General features: G+C 47.3%; 2 protein-coding genes across 3 annotated transcripts; both read right to left on the minus strand.

The window, feature by feature from the left end:
- Nucleotides 1-4,235: 4,235 nt before the first annotated feature.
- Nucleotides 4,236-8,389, minus strand: LOC127536442 (formin-A-like). Of its 2 annotated transcripts, XM_051956817.1 has the most exons (5): nucleotides 6,883-6,995; nucleotides 6,490-6,804; nucleotides 6,080-6,339; nucleotides 5,744-5,992; nucleotides 4,236-5,658 (listed from the first exon to the last, which is right to left on the minus strand). In XM_051956817.1, the coding sequence occupies exons 2-5, from the start codon at nucleotides 6,748-6,750 to the stop codon at nucleotides 5,133-5,135; spliced, it is 1,296 nt and encodes a 431-aa protein (XP_051812777.1). In that variant the 5' UTR covers nucleotides 6,751-6,804; nucleotides 6,883-6,995; the 3' UTR covers nucleotides 4,236-5,132. The 2 variants fall into 2 exon arrangements, with proteins under 2 accessions (XP_051812777.1, XP_051812778.1); XM_051956818.1 differs by lacking the exons at nucleotides 4,236-5,658; nucleotides 5,744-5,992; nucleotides 6,080-6,339 and adding exons at nucleotides 7,213-7,780; nucleotides 8,111-8,389 and having other exon boundaries at nucleotides 6,633-6,804; nucleotides 6,883-7,107.
- An 837-nt stretch (nucleotides 8,390-9,226) lies between these two features.
- Nucleotides 9,227-10,973, minus strand: LOC110970629 (uncharacterized). The gene is made up of 7 exons (XM_051956372.1): nucleotides 10,797-10,973; nucleotides 10,491-10,694; nucleotides 10,305-10,399; nucleotides 10,136-10,215; nucleotides 10,004-10,022; nucleotides 9,423-9,691; nucleotides 9,227-9,370 (listed from the first exon to the last, which is right to left on the minus strand). The coding sequence occupies exons 2-7, from the start codon at nucleotides 10,646-10,648 to the stop codon at nucleotides 9,227-9,229; spliced, it is 765 nt and encodes a 254-aa protein (XP_051812332.1). The 5' UTR covers nucleotides 10,649-10,694; nucleotides 10,797-10,973.
- Between the last annotated feature and the right edge of the window lie 4,763 nt (nucleotides 10,974-15,736).

Raw genomic sequence — 15,736 nt, forward strand, 5'->3', positions numbered from 1 at the left:
GTTTTATATCTTATTTCCATATTGTTTTATATCGTATTTCCCTACTGTTTCTGTTTTATCCTGTATTCTGTGTCTCTGATTATGTTTAACTATCTCTGTAAAGTGTCTTTGAGTTTGTAAAAAGCACTATATAAGTAAAATACATTATTATTATTATTATTATTATTATTATTATTATTTTCGAGACTGCACGTCTGCATCCATCCCCATGCAAGGTCACCCAGCTATACCACGATGACTTCATGAAGTTATCTGGGGCCTATGTCACCAACATTCGACCAGGAAGAAAAGTTGACAACCCCACAGTCCATGACCTTCGGGCTCTCCAGTACCCGGCAGATGGTAGAATCCGGTACAAGTTGGATTTCGAGTCTGACTGGGAGGACCTGCCTCAGCGACTTAGCCTCCCCAAAGAACCGTTCCACTGGGTCCCACTCTTTCCTGCCCAACTGCCAATTACTCTGAGGAAATTCAATGACTTGCAGGCAATGAAACCAGTACTACCAAAACTGGCCCACCAGTACTATGACAACCTCCCTCATCAGTAGACAGTGTGAAAACAAGTTTACACAGCACCTGAGCGGGACTTTGGTTAAGGTTAGTCAAGTTTAACAACCTGGTTAAGGTTAGACATTTAAAACAACTTACTTTAAGTTAGAAAAGTAACACAACTTGGTTATGTTTAGGAGGGTAAAACAACGTTGGTCATGTTACCGTTGTGTTTGTAAGGGAAAAATTGCCTAAGTCAATGCATATTCTGCTTAAGTCACTTTTATTTGTCATGCTATCAGTGTTGTGTCTAACTTTTTTTGGAAACTTGTTCCCACATCTGCTTGAACCTTATATTACAATATCAATAAAAAAAATTCCAGTGTGCTTCATAAAAAATGTGTTTTTACTTGTTTTCCGAAAACGTTAAAATATGACTTAGGCAACTATGCTAGTAGGCTGTCTCAGAGACCAATGTAATGACAAAATATTGCGGCAAAGATGGTTCCTTGGCAACCACAAAAAGGAGAGCATCGTATGTGGCTAAAGAATTTCCGCTGGTAATGCCTGTTGAGTATGTGGTTGATAAAGATCAGAAATCGGTTGTATATGTTCCTATACAGCAAATGCTACCGAAGTTGCTAAGCAAGACAGATGTGTTAGATAAAGCAACGTCTGACAAAATACATGTTCCAAATGAATACAGAACTCATGTAGATGGTATTTACTTCAGAGAAAATGGCCTTCTTACCAGCGCAAAGGATGGCGGCCAATCTTCTCGGTCGGGGGGGGGGCGGCCATCGCCCGCGGAGCAAGAGGTCGCCGGATCCATCCCAGGCGACGGTCGGATTCCGCGCAGCCGGGTCAGCCAGCCCGGGCGAGTCGGGACCGACGAAACGAAGCGGCGACGCTTACGGTACCATCACACGCGCTCAACAGTACCGTTACGTGCGTGCGGCGGCGCGTTCAAAACACTGTGCTGTTATACTGTGCATGCTCCTCAGTAACCCACAGACACTGTAAATGCTGCTGTTCATGTGTGTTTATATTGTTGTCACATTTGTCATTTATGTGTGAAAACTGGGCCAATAAAGTTGATTCTGATTTAATTCATTTCTTTCTTCTATTGTTGTAATTTATGCTGTGTTTTTGATTTGTTCCTGCTGGGACCAGAACTAGAAACCTTCAGACCTCATTGCGGGACCTCCGCATTGCAGGTCAATGCGTGTGTGGCCAGTTTCCAGCCATTTTAGCTGGCCACACTTACTGCAGATGTACTGTGCAGTCTGCCGGCAGACTTTAGTCCCTGGTGGTGGGCCCTCTTGTAACCCGGGTGATAAAACCCTAGTTATAAATAAATAAATCCTCCATTCCCGTCTTCCATAACTGTCCTGTCAAATGCGTAATGACATCATACGTCACGCTGTGCGTCCTGTCATGTGACGGTGCGCGGCCAATCGGGTTGTTTTATACCCGGAAGGCACTCGCAGACCGTGAGCTTCGAGAGGGGGACGCGTTGGGAATATTTGCTGCAAGGTACTGCGCTATTTTCGCCTTTATTTCGTAACATTAACTTCTAAAACTAAAGCAACACGTCTTAAATCATAGGAGCCAACTACCGGAGCCGCCAGGCGTCGTGTGGAGTTGTGGGTGTTGTTTTAACAAGGAATTGGTGAGTGCGTTAGCATTAGCATTTTTTTCCCATTCATTTTCTATGGAGCTGAACTAGACACGCTGCCATATTATTTTGAATGGGGCTGGTTAGCATTTATCTTCCATGCCCGGTTCTCAGAATATACTGGAATCACTATGGTTTACTTATTGAAATGTGTGTTATCTATTTATGACTTTTAAATGTATATAGTGCCATTTTTTAGGCTAGATTTTGATTTGTTTATTGGTGCTATGCATCTCTATACACTTTAAACCCAGTCCACTTAGTCAGTGTGGCTGAGTATGCACTTTAGCTTTGGATGCTTGGTATTTCTGATATTTTGATTGTAATGAATATTTTAATATGACAAATATTATATTATTTATTCAATTGGGATGTAGATTTTGAATTTGAACTTTGACTATTTATATATTGTACAATATAGAAAATGACACTGTTATTTATAATTAATATTTAGCACTGATACTTTTGAATGTATTTTGATTTATTTTGTGCGCACTAGAAACTTAATTAGTCCTGTCCTTTATATAGGCCAGGTGATGGCGAGCTAGATCCAAAGAAGTCTAGGCCCACACCGCCTGAAGAATCCTGGAGCTTAACCCTTGCCACTGTAATCAAAACAAAGCAGAAAAATGAAGCGCCGAGGAGTCTCCCTTTATACTTGTCCTGAAAGTGCAGATTTTGAACTTTCTACCAGTTTTTGAATCATGTTGATCGGCCAAGTAAAACCAGAGATATGATCAATAATAAACGCCACATTTTTTACCGAACTTCACCTGAGCGTATTTCCAGCGTCTTTTAAGCATGGCGAAACTTTGAACTTTGGACTCAGCGGAGAGTCCTCTCTGCTGAAAGCATCTGGCTAGAAACACAGACTCTTGGAGTGATGCTTGGTGTAGGACGGAAAATGTGGACCAGATTTTCACAAACCTGGCGTTCTCTGGAGTAAAAACGCGAACTGGATTTCCCCAAAGGTGACTGAGAAACTTGGAGCTGAGTGACAGAGACGCTCTGACGGGGAGTGGCCGCACAGACACGCCCCCAGTCTCTGTGTTCATAGTAAGAGAGTGGAATGTTCTAGAAATACACAGAGGAGAGATGGCCAAAGTGCAGATTTGGAACTTTCTATCTTTTTTTTTTTTTTTTTTTTTTTAGTCAGGGGATAGTTATCACTCTTTGGGAGAGCAGCACGTCCTTCACTGGCTTTGGCCACAGATCACTCTCTGCTAGACCAACCCGGTCTCACGGGGATTCGTGAAACTGTCACGTAAGTTTTAGTTTCGGTTTCGTGCGCACCAACACGATTTCGTCATGTTTTTCGTGCCGCTCACCACGAAATGTTTTTCGCTGTGGTAATCACATCTGAAAGTGGTTTATACCGGCGGATTCATGACGATCTAAGCTGTCCATCGGCGTATACTGCTTGTGTGATTGCGTTTGCGGCCGCCGGCCGCCGGACATTCTTGAAATTCCTATGCAAATTGGTAAGTGTACCACCGGCTTATGGTTAGGTTATGGTTAGGGTTATGGTTAGGGTTATGTTTAGGGACGATGTCATGCAAAATATAGCGTTGGATTCGCCACGGTTTTACATTAAAAATATAATATACACATTCTTTTGAAATACGTTCTGAGTGGCACGAAAAGTCCGCCGTTTAAAATACATTGGTGCGCATTTCGTGGTGAGCGGCACGAAAAACATGACGAAATCGTGTTGGTGCGCACGAAACCGAAACTAAAACTTACGTGACAGTTTCACGAATCCTCGTGAGATCGGGCTCGCTAGACACCAAAGATGCACAGAAAATGAAGATTTTGTTTCAGAGTTAATATATTATTACTACTACTACTACTAATAATAATAAGACAATAATAATTATTATTATAATAAAAATAAAATAATAATAATAATAATAAAACAATAATAATAACATTCATAATAAACATATTCTAGCAATGGAGAAAACCAGGACTCTGGATTGTCCCTATGGTCCTAAAGACTGTTTCTATTGTTTTTGTCATTGTAGAGATTGTGGTGGACAGAAAAAGCTTTTTAGAATGGCACAAATTAATTTATGTAAAATTTTATTGTGACTCCTCATGATTTTGTAAATAGTTATGCAAAAACGCCTAAAAAAAATTCCTGCATTTTAGCACAAATGGTGGTATATAACTATGTTTACTGCTAAATTTGTACATTATTTTATGACAAACAGTTTATATTTACATTATACGTTCTGAAAAAGATTCATTACACATGTTTATGGTGTCCACAGCAAAAAAAAATCCAATTTTTTTCTACTCGGACTATTTTAGGTCAAGTGTGTCCATTCATTATATCAAAATGTATAAATAATTATAGAATCACAAAGGTGAGGTTGTGCTGAAAAAAAAGATACCAAGCAAAGCAAGATCAACAGCTTTTAAGGTGAAATATAGAGGTAAAATCAGAATTAGTCAAAAACGGATCTAAACCCCCCTAGGGCCCTAAGGGTTAAACTGAAGTGAACTGAACTGGACCTCCTGCACCTCCTCTACCTGGTTGGGCTGATAGGAGGCTCCTTTAAGACAGCCGTCCCTTTCTTTTCATTCTTTGCCTCGCAACTAATCGTTCAAACCTAACAAACTTGCACAATTCACCTCCCTTCCATGGACACCTACCTCTCCCTCTGGACACCCAACTCATGAACTATTGTTGCGTTAAATGCCATCTCGGCAAAGGCTTTGAACTCATTGCGTTGCATGAAGTCCTACGTGGACACTCGATATTGTACATTAGATTGTAACTTGAAAGGGACACTTATTGTGAATTTATTGTGTTTTTCCATATGAATGGCCATTCGATTTATTGTTAAATGATTGTATGTCATTTTGTCTAAATATAATGTACTGGTACCACTTAATACTTAATCCTGTGTCCAGTCTCCTTTTCTCCGCTCCTAGAGCCGAACTTCGGACCTTCTGAACTCTAGCCCACCTCAATCAATAATTTACTGCAAATTAGTACTAATACAGTGCTAATAGTAGTGGCATATAGGCCACACTCTCCTGCAGCAGCAGCAGCAGCAGCCGCCTCGGCTGCCTTCCTCTTCCTGTATGCTGTTGTTCTTGGCAGCTTTGTCTGTCCAGGAAGAGGAGGGGCTGCAGGAGCAGAGCTGAAGGCTGGAGGATGAGGAGGAGGAGGAGGAGGAGAAGGAGGAGGAGGAGGAGCAGCAGCAACAACTGCGGTGGTGGCGGCGGCGGCAGCGGTAGCAGAAGCAGCAACAGCAGCAGAGCCAAAGGCTGCAGGATGAGGAGGGGCTGGCTGACCTCCAGCTGAAGGTCCAGGCTGTTCCTGAAGTCCAGGGAAAATAAAGGGCTGTCGCTGTCCCACCTGCACCAGGGACAGCTGTTTGGCAGCAGGGAGAGGCCGGTCTGCTACTACTGGAGCAGGGACGATGCCAGTTCCCTGCTCCAGTACAGTCCTCTCCCAGGCCTTCTGACAACGACAGAACCTGAAACACACAGAGAGACTTTAGGCTGCTGGGTTTTCATCAAATAATCAATCATAGATAACAACAGCTTCTTATCAACTCTTACCACTGGGACAGGGTTCGCTGGTTTAGCTCGAAGAGCTGGATGGTGGTCTGAGCCATCAAACGCGGGCTCACCAGCACTGCCTCTCTGATGGCCACGTAATCGGTGAGGACCAGGGACCACCAGGTCTTCGGGACCCCACCGACATGGGCCGTGGCGGGGTGGAGACGGCAGAGCTGGCTGCAAATGGCCTTGACCAGGCGACTGGCGCTGGGCCAGTTTGCAGGGCCCGTGTTCAGTCCGAGCAGGCAGCTAGAAGGCAGCAGGGGATGAGATGGTGTTAAAATATAGGACTGGAGCAGATGGTGGTGGAGAAACGGCTGTTTGAAAGAGTCCTACAGTTGGAGACTCTCCTTTCCAGGACAGGAGGTGTTCTTCCCCTTCGCTGCCTTGAACCGCCCCGTGGGCTGCCTCTCCCGGTGTCTGGCAGGGTAGACAACTCGCCTCTTGTCAGCCTCTGGCAGGCGCTGCCAGAGTGCAATCAGCCTGTCTACCCTGCGATCAGAGAGCCCCTGAAGGTTCCGGATCTCCACCAGGGCCTTGGCCAGCTTCAGGACATGCTGGTATCCTGGCTGGCCATCAGGACCCTGGATGTCCTCCTGAAGAACCACATTTGGAGAAATGTAGACATTGAGAAGCAGAAAGTATAAAATGCTATGAAATAGTGTCTGTGAGGTGCTTTTTATTTAGATGAAAAAACTGGTTCCTCTGCCGGTGCATTATTAGGGATTAGTGGTTGCTGAAGTTACCTCAGAGTCGGAGGAGTTCTGAGTCGGTCCTTCAGGGGCCTCAGGAGGGGCGTCCTGGCCAGGGGCGGCCGGACTGGATGGCTCAGACCTGGGTGCGTCAGCTGGATCACCTGACCGGGCTGCTGACGCTGTGCTGGCGGACGGGGGCTCCAGCTCGAAGACTGTGGGGCCCTCACCGTCGTCCACAAAGCCCTCGTCCGCCTCCTCCAGCGCCTGGATAGCAGCAGCCTCGTCCGGAGCGTCAAGGGTCCAGGATGACATCCTCAAGCACGCATCCAGTTTGCTGGTACAGGTACTCCACCCCGATGAGCTCACCTGAGACAAAGCAGGAGGAGGGTCAGACTCACTGTTCCAACAGCTGAAATAATGATGGAGAGTTTTCCTATCATCTACCTGTGTACGCAGCAGGCCTGGTGAAGTCCTGAACCATCTGAAGGCCAAGCACCCATTGGCTATTCTGATTCAGGACGTGCTTGAGGTGGCCACAGTAGGAGCGCAGAGACGCCACTCGCTCCTCAGCTACAACCGGTGGTGCAGCTGCTGCTGCTCTGTCCTCATTCCACCTCACCAGTCCATCAACCAGGAACGCCTGGCAGTATTTGGCGCGAGCACTTGTACCTGACAAAGCAGATTTTAAATCAGACATGAAGTGTACAGCAGCAGTACACGTCACACACTGACTACACAATGTTTCTGTATGGCAGACTGAGAGACAGGAGTTACCTGGGATGAACCGGTGGAGGTGGAGGTGGAGGTGGAAGGACTCCAGGGACGTGGAGCGCCTGGCGCAGCGATAAACCAGCAGGTTGACCCCGCCCTTCGTTAGCCTGCCGGTCTGGGTGTACAGCTGCACCCCCGGCGGGTCCTGAATGCAGCTGAGGTGGCGTCTCTGCGTCTTCCAGATGTCCTGGATGTGGAGAGCGTCCAGCAGCGGGATGTCCAGGGTGTCGCGTCCTGCCGGACCACCAAAGGTGTTCAGGAGGTCCTGTATGAGGAGTGCGGTCTCCTCGGCCCCACGCGTCCGACGACGACAGTGGAGCCTCCACTCCTCCTTGGAGATCCTCCGGATCACCTCGGCGTCAGTCAGGCCGACCATCCCGTGCTTCCCCTCCAGCTCGGACCGCTTGGCCTCAGTGACACGGTGGGAATCTTCGGGGTCCACCTCAAAGATGCAGTGAGACAGCTGCCTCATGAAAGTGGGGTAGAGCTGGTGAGACTCCGTGGTGACACCTGATGCAAAGCACCGCATCAGGTGCCAGATGTCCAGCCTCACCAGCAGCTGTCCCCACTCCTGAGAAACAGAAAATAAAATAGAATAGAAGTAGAACTAGAACAGCTTTATTGTCGTGCAATAAAATATCAATATAAAATATCTACATTAAATCATAAAATGCACATGTATATAAAAAAACAGTATTAATAAACGTGTATTAAACAGTATTTAAGAAGACAACATGTGAGTTTTCATTATCTGTGATGTGGCTGGAAGTGAAATAGCTTTTATGTCCAAGATGTTGTAAATGTTCAGAAGCAAACCTGTCCTGACTCTGGTCTCCAGTCATGAGGTCAGGACCATGAATGATGTGTGACTGTCAGGAATACATTAACCTCAGGTACATACCGGGAATAAGGCAGCCGTCTTGGACACGCCGTCTCTGTTGCAGCAGTCCCGGTCTATGTAGATGAGCTAGGGGGGGAGGTACCCCGGCGTGGTGGTATCTCCTCATCAATCTGGCCGCCATGCAGGACAGGCCCTCAGAGTCCTCTGAGCAGGTGAGGACACTGATGAGGACCTGTTCGTGCTCGTTGCCCACATTGGTAGCCCAGGCGGCCATGTCCGAGGAGATACCTGCGAGCTTCTTGGTCACCTGGACACAGAGACAGACAGGTTTCAGTGAGAGAGAGACTGGTTTCAGTGAGAGACAGACTGGTTTCAGTGAGGGGGGGGGGGGGGGGGAGAAAGAGACAGACAGACAGACAGATGAACTTCCTTCACTTTCTTTGTGGAATCCATCTTAAGGATGGATCCGAAGGTGGACATGATCCTGGCCTTGTACTCCTCCAGCCGCGTCAGGACGTCGTACCCGTACACCGTCAGCAGTCATTCGGGTGACGGCAGAGGGGTCATCTGGGGCGGTGGTGGAAAATGCCCCCGGAAGGAACCCAAGGCCAGGAACTGCTCGCACACGCCGAGGTAGTGGATGGCTCTCCGCATCCAGGCATCAGCGTGGGTCTCCCGCAGGGTGTTGTACAGCTCAGTGGCACTGTTACCAAGCGTGCGGGACTTCAGCTGTGCAACCACCCTCAGGTCACAGGACAACCTGCAGCAACAAACAACAGCATCAGTCTCAGTGTTATCCATGTCCGACACACAGGGACACAGTGTGACTAGACTGCCTCTTACCTGTACGTGAGTACAGCTGGGAACAGGCAGCTGTAGGTGGGGGACAGCTGCCTGATGATGCCCTGTGACCAGCCCCCGACCTTCTTCTTACACCGACGGCACTTCAGGTACTCAGTGGCCATGAGATACCAGCCGTCGATGTCCAGGACCCTCCGGATGGTCCTGTACAGCCCAGCCTTCACCATGGACCTGGTGCATGAAGGCTGGGGGCATGTCAGCTGTAGGCGCCAGATCCATCCATCCACAGGAACAGCCGACATGCGAAGAAGGGGTCGGGGGACGTGGGAGGCTGACTGTAGACCGGCCGGGTCTGGGGAGGGAACCACCAGAAGTTCAGGTCTCCGATGAGACGTGGCCTCCCCCTGCTGTCCCTGGAAAACAGCACCCGGCCGATCCACTGCTGCTGCTCTGCAGTGAGAGCTGCTCTCCAAGACTCTGGGAGCAGCTGGAGAGAGAAAAATCCAACAAGTTCAGCACCTGAGGAGCAGCACAACACCTGAGAGGACACGCCTACTGTCTGACAACTCACCTCAGCATCGCCAGCAGGTGGAGGAGGATGAGCAGCCTGCTCCATGGCTGCAGGTGGTGGTGGTGGTGGTGGTGGTGGAGCCTGGACCAGTGGTGGAGCGGCGGGCAGGGCCAGAGGAGCATGAGGCTCCTGTGAGGCCTCCATGAGCTCCTCATCTGTGGGCTCCTCTGGCCCTGCAGAGCCCTCATCAGCCCTCTGTGGCAGGGAGGACGTGGAGGGAGGAGGTGGAGGAGGAGGGAGGAGCGAGAGAAGGGCCTGTACTTCTGAGGCTGCAACAGAAATGTGAGGTTTTAGTTCCATGAATGGAGTACGGATGAGTTGAGGTTAAGGAGCACAGCAGGACGGTTTACAGAATGAGAGAGACGCCATGAAAGCTGATTACACCGACGGCGGGACACAGGCAGCAGCTGGAGGAGGGGGGAGGAGGGTTATGCAGGTAAAGAAAAGCGGAATGGAGTAAAGGTGTGTCTACAGGTGATCCCATTAGTCAGGATGATGCAGGTGGTGAGCAGCATGGCAGTTAGTGATCTGAGATTAAAACCACAAAGACAGCAGAAAGTTCTAATGTGACACAAACTTACTGTTCAGTTTCCAGTTCTTCTGTCATTCAGAAACATTTATAAAGCAGAAGGAAAAACAAGTCAGCATGTATTCAAGATTTCTGTTATCAAAAACATGTTCCAGGTGTCAGTCTGTCTTTAACAAATACTTACACTCTTCTGCGTCAACTGGACCAGCTCTTCATCTGTGGACTCCTCAGGTTGTTTTGAGGTAAGAGCTGGTCTGCAGGAGGCTGGAATGGAAATACAGAAACATGAAGTAAAGAGTGAGAACAACAAGTAAAGTCTAACTGTGTTTCACTGAGGATGAACCGGAGCTCACCTGGAAATGCAGGCTGAGAAACCACTAGCTTCTTAATCTTTGCCTGCATTTCCACCGCAGACAGAGAACGCCGGCCAGAGACAAAAGCTGCAAATCTGAAAGCAGACGACATGAAAAACATGAAGATTCCTTCACAAAAATCCTCAAAGATCACCAAGTCAGACATCAGCACAATGAAACACATACTGGGATGCAGCTCTGGGACCCTGCGTTGAAGCTGAGACAGAAGCAGAGCTGCTGCTGACAGTGGAGGACGTGGAGGAGGAGGTGGAGGTCCTGACAGCAACAGCAGGGTTCCTCCTCTGCCTGTCTCGGCTTCTGACATAGCGGATGGCGTTCTCCATCTGCGTGCCTGGAGCTGGTGCCTTCCGTCGCAGGTAGTTGACGAATCTGCAGATGATGCAGGCCCTCAGGTGACTGAGATCTTCACTGATCATCCAGCAGATGTTCTATCATGACAGTGTTTTGAAATGTATTACAGTGAAAACATACCGGATCTTCTTGGGGTCCTCAGACTCGTACAGGCTCTGCAGGGTCTCCAACTTGAAGTCCCAACAAGGGCCTGTCCCTCCTGCCCAGGCTGGAGGGACTTGACCCGGGCCTCCTCAAAGGCTTTGTGGAACCTCACAGCTTCCACAAAGTCCGGGTATCCTGAGGAGTACCGGGTGAAGGCATCCTGCAGGTCCACAAAACAGAGTTAGAGCTGCTGCAGTCAGACTGGATGTCAGAATAAATCAGGTCCAGTCATTTACCTTGTTGGCCATCAGCGGGGACTGAGACCCTGTCCTCTCTCGCTCCTTCTTGTGGGATGAAACCAGGTTCACAGCATAGCCCACGTCGTTCTCCAGCAGCCAGTGGAAGATCTGGCCCTGGTACCGGCCGAACTGGACCCTCCACTGGCTCAGCACCAGGGTGGCATTGGTGACATCTCCACCCGTGGAGTCGACGTGGGCCCGGGCCTCCTCCTTCACCTCCTCTGCTGGTCTGGCCCTGTAGCTGGCCTTCTGGGACCCCAGAGCCTGAGCCTCAGAAGAGGCCTTCAGGAGTAGGGTCCCATTAGGGGCTCTTCTAAATGTTGGATGTTCCATCTAAGTAGAAAAAATGACAATGAGCAGAGGACTGCAGCAGCACTGGAAGATGACTGAGAACAAAAGATCCATGGAGGACACCAGTGAGGAGAACCTCCTGTAGATGATGATAGCAGAAGACTCAGTTTCTGTAAAGAACAGAAAACTGTTCAACCTGTTTATTGCTCGTCTATTCAGATTACTGACAGCCTTACAGATCAACACTCTCTCATAATATATACACACACGTGTGTATAGATCTGTTTGTACACACTCACACACATGTATATGTAAACCCAAAATATACACATGAATACACACACACACATGTAGATATACCTGTACGTGAACATCTAATTATACACGTGTAAACATGTTACTGCTTACTTATTACGGCCATAAAACTGTTTAATGTTGAGAATTAACATACCAGCATGAATTAGCCTGCTATGACACCACATACAGAACACGCTATGATGCTAAGCTATTAACACACATAACGGAAAACTGTACATCAGTTTCTGACACAAAGCAGCCACTTTTCCACAATTATTTCGACATGTCCAGTTAAAAAACACACGACGGTACCTGAGTGTGATTGAAAACAATCAAACTCCTGATTTTTAAGGCAGTTTTGCACAACTATTTCTTTAAAATGACAGAAATAAGTTGCTGCAGTACTTACGGTAGATTCCGTGACACTCAATGGCCGCTCGAGGTATTCGGCATCATGCAAATTCGTTGCAATGGTGTTAGGGAAGTCCCGAGTCATGTGACCTAATTGGAACAATCGGGGCTATCCCATTGGTTGCCAAAAACTCGACAGAAGAATTCGGAACAAGCGAGCGACGTGACTGGCCGAGCAACCACAGCATTCAGCACAAACAGGAAGCGGTGCAGACGGCACCATGACAGAGGAGAGGAGGACCGGGGGCCAGGGGGGAAACTGGAACAATTGGAGCAGAGAAGATTGGGAATTTATAGGTGATGAGTTCACAAATGCCATTGGCCTGTACATCGATGACTTTGAGGTCGCAATCCCTTAGGAACATCCAATAAGAAGCATAAGATGTGTGCAGTGTACTGGGTAATTGCTAATATGCCAGCAAAATATAGAGCTTCACTTAACTCTATTCAGCTTGCTTTAATATGCAACACAACCACTGTAAAAGAATGTGGTTATGCTAAGGTGCTGGAACCACTTATATATGATCTGATGTCACAAGAAAAAGATGGTGTTTACATAGAGTCCTTAGGTGCAAGTGTGAAAGGAACTGTTTTGTACATAGCTGCTGACAACCTAGGTGCTCATGCACTAGCAGGATTCTACGAGAGCTTCTCTGTGGATAGGTTCTGCAGAGTCTGCATGGCGAGTAGAAGTAACATTCAAGAACAAGAGGTGCGCTCTGCTGCCTTTGAGCTCAGAGACAAAGACACACAAGACAGACAAGTGCACAAAGTGATGGAAGATCCAGAACTGGGTAAAAACATACAGTGTGAAAAAAGAGTGCCCTTTGACTGCGAAACTGGAACACTTTCATGTTGTTAAAGGTTACCCCCTTGACCTCATACATGACCTTCTGGAGGGCATAGTCCCACTAGAGTTGTCTTTGTTTCTTTCAGATCTGATTTCCAAGGGATATTTTAATCTAGAAACACTGAATCAGGCAATCAGGTCATTTACATACACCTTTACTGACAAAACTGATCAGCCACAGCCTATTGCAAAAGGCTTTTCCACAAAAGGCATCAATCGAAATGCTCATGAGAACTGGTGCCTGATTATAGGCTCCTACCATTTCTTGTTGGTCATTACGTTCCTCCTGGGGAAAAGGCATGGGAAGTTCTCATGCTTGTGAAAGACACTGTGGAGTTAGTAGTTGCCCACAGGTTTACAGAAGAGACACTCTACTTCCTGGAGTGCAAGTTAGCTGAACACAGAGAACTACTGCAGTCTGCATTCCCACAGTTTAGATTAAAACCAAAACACCATTACATTGAACATTACCCTCAACTTATTAAAGCCTTTGGTCCATTGTGTGATGTGTGGACTATGCGCTTTGAGGGAAAGCACAAATTTTTCAAAAAGGTTATCCGTGACGCTCAGAACTACAGGAATGTAGCCTTTACACTCGCTGTGAAACACCAAAAAGCAGTCAGCTATCATTTGGACTCAAGTTCATTTTTTAAACTTTCAGTTGAGATGGAGAAGGTCACTACGGTCTCTGTAACCTCTTTCCCTGAGAACATCCAGAGAGTACTTGGTCAGAATATCCACAAGCCAGCAGCATTTCTTGTAGCATCATCTGTCTGTCTAGATGGAGTTACATACAAGCAGATATGGTGGTCTCTGCTGGATCCTGCTCAGGTCTCCCTGAGTTCAGGCAGATCACACACATTTTTGCAGTTCATACAGAAATCATGTTTGTGTGCAGAGTAACGAGTGCATGGTACCATGAGCGCCTGAGATCATATGAAGTTTGCCACTCTGATGTAACCCCGCACCTGTGTGTGGTCCTGCTGTCAGAGCTTAACGATGTTTTCCCCCTTTCAGTGTACAGAATAAGTGGGAAACTAATGGTGACTCTCAAACTCTATATTCTGTGCTGAACAATCTCTCTCTCTTTCTCCTCAGATGGCGGTGCAACAGAGACTGCTTATGAGAGTCATCTTCACTGAAGCAGATATAAGGTAGGTGGAACTGATGACAAAGCCTGATACAGTGGACCATTTGATTGACTCCCTTAAAGAAGTTCTTCAAATAAATTATAACTTCCACTTACAGTTTAAAGATCCCAGCTTTGACAACGAATTGTGCTATCTAACAGAGATTTCAGAGCTACCTGAGAGACCCACCCTTAAAATCATTCCAGTGCTTTCTCTTGTGGAGGTTCCCAACCTAGGTTTAACATCAAGTGAAGAACTGACCGACACACTAAACGAGGCAGACACAGACATCCTGTCCAACTCCTCTCAGGAAAGGCAACACCAGTGGCCAGACGTATTTGATATGTATATACAAAAAATTTTCAGTGGATGTGGAATATAGGCTGCGTCAAGCAAACCTGCTCTATCTCAGGGATGGTACATACCTCATTCCAACAAAGGAGCTCAAACATGACATCCTTGAAAGGCTGGCCGAGACCATATATGCCTTGAAAGCATATCCAATAAATGCAGAATTTGAATCTGTTGCCTCAGCACTGGTGCGTGCACTCCCATGTCTTAAAGAACGGGGATCAGTATCCGACTGGAGCGGTTGGAAAAACAGCTTGAAATTTAAGATGGGCAATTACTGAACAAAAATGCATCAGCTGGGTCACTGTGATGTCACCGTGAACGGCGGTAAACAGGGAAAGCCTCTCTTTGTAGAGACCCACCTAACAAGGAAATCAAGAAGCCAAGGAGAGGAGAAGTTAATTACTTACCAGATTATCCAGATTATCCAGATGGACAGAATGACTCAAGCCTCGTAGCTTGGAAAATCCAAACTGAATCTCCATGTAATCTCCTATCTCCATGTTAGGAGATACAGGAGAGTCAGTTTGGCATTGTGCGAATTGAATTGCGTTTCCCTCCCAGTCCAGTTTGGTACGACCACTCATAGCATGGGAGGCGGGAGTTAATGCTGCGTCATCTTCAGCGCCTGGATTACCCATAAAGATGATGCCGGAGGAGGAGGAGGAGGGGGGCAAAAGCGAATCTTTTTGTGGTCTCTTGGCGTTTTGGATGGCGTTAGTCGTTGCCTCTTTTCACTTGACGTTTCCGACGATGAGGAGGCAGTGGATGGCTCGTTACTTTCGCCTTCTTGCCATTGTTTGTACAGAGGAAAATCCCGTTCCAAACGTGTGAGTAAATTTAAGCAACTTAATGGGGGGGGGTGTTAGCTGACCAGCTAGCGGGGGAGACCAGGGGAGAGCAGCCGGCGGACCCGCAGAGTTATAAATGACAGCTCTGGTGGCTTGGTGTTTTCCGTTTTTTTTTTTTTTGGGCACGGACCAGTGAGGCGGCAATTTCGGCAAAATTGTAGTGAGGCGGTGGCCTATACCGCTAATCGTTCGGAAGGAGTCTTTTGTTGCGTAGCCTTTTCAAAAATAAGTGTTGTACTTGAGAGTACCCCATGTATTCGCAGATTTTTGTGACAAAAACGGCAGTAATCATTCACCGCGACGCTTTCTCGGCTGCTTGCCATTGTTGTTTGGACTACATGGACTACATGGACTACAAGGTCGATTTGTTTGTGCGTCACATCCGTGTTACGCTGATTGGTTCTTTCTCGTTCAAGCTGCATTCGTTAGCCCCTCCTTTTTGAAATCGTCTCCTGTCATCACAATGCCAGACTGCCTTTATTTGTATTGATATTAA

This window comes from Acanthochromis polyacanthus, chromosome 12 (genome assembly GCF_021347895.1).
Source record: "Acanthochromis polyacanthus isolate Apoly-LR-REF ecotype Palm Island chromosome 12, KAUST_Apoly_ChrSc, whole genome shotgun sequence".
Taxonomy (NCBI): Eukaryota; Metazoa; Chordata; class Actinopteri; family Pomacentridae; genus Acanthochromis; species Acanthochromis polyacanthus.

Bases quoted from the DNA above. Each gene is read 5' to 3' on its own strand.
- LOC110970629 (XM_051956372.1), bottom strand. From the start codon at position 10,648: ATGGAGAACGCCATCCGCTATGTCAGAAGCCGAGACAGGCAGAGGAGG. The intron at 10,216-10,304 runs GTGAGCTCCGGT...TTTCCATTCCAG, and splicing joins TTCTCAGCCTGCATTTCCAG to CCTCCTGCAGACCAGCTCTT. The intron at 9,371-9,422 runs GTGAGTTGTCAG...GCTGCTCCTCAG, and splicing joins CACCTGCTGGCGATGCTGAG to GTGCTGAACTTGTTGGATTT.
- LOC127536442 (XM_051956817.1), bottom strand. From the start codon at position 6,750: ATGTCATCCTGGACCCTTGACGCTCCGGACGAGGCTGCTGCTATCCAG. The intron at 6,340-6,489 runs GTAACTTCAGCA...GTGGTTCTTCAG, and splicing joins AGAACTCCTCCGACTCTGAG to GAGGACATCCAGGGTCCTGA. The intron at 5,993-6,079 runs GTAGGACTCTTT...GCTGCCTTCTAG, and splicing joins GGAAAGGAGAGTCTCCAACT to CTGCCTGCTCGGACTGAACA.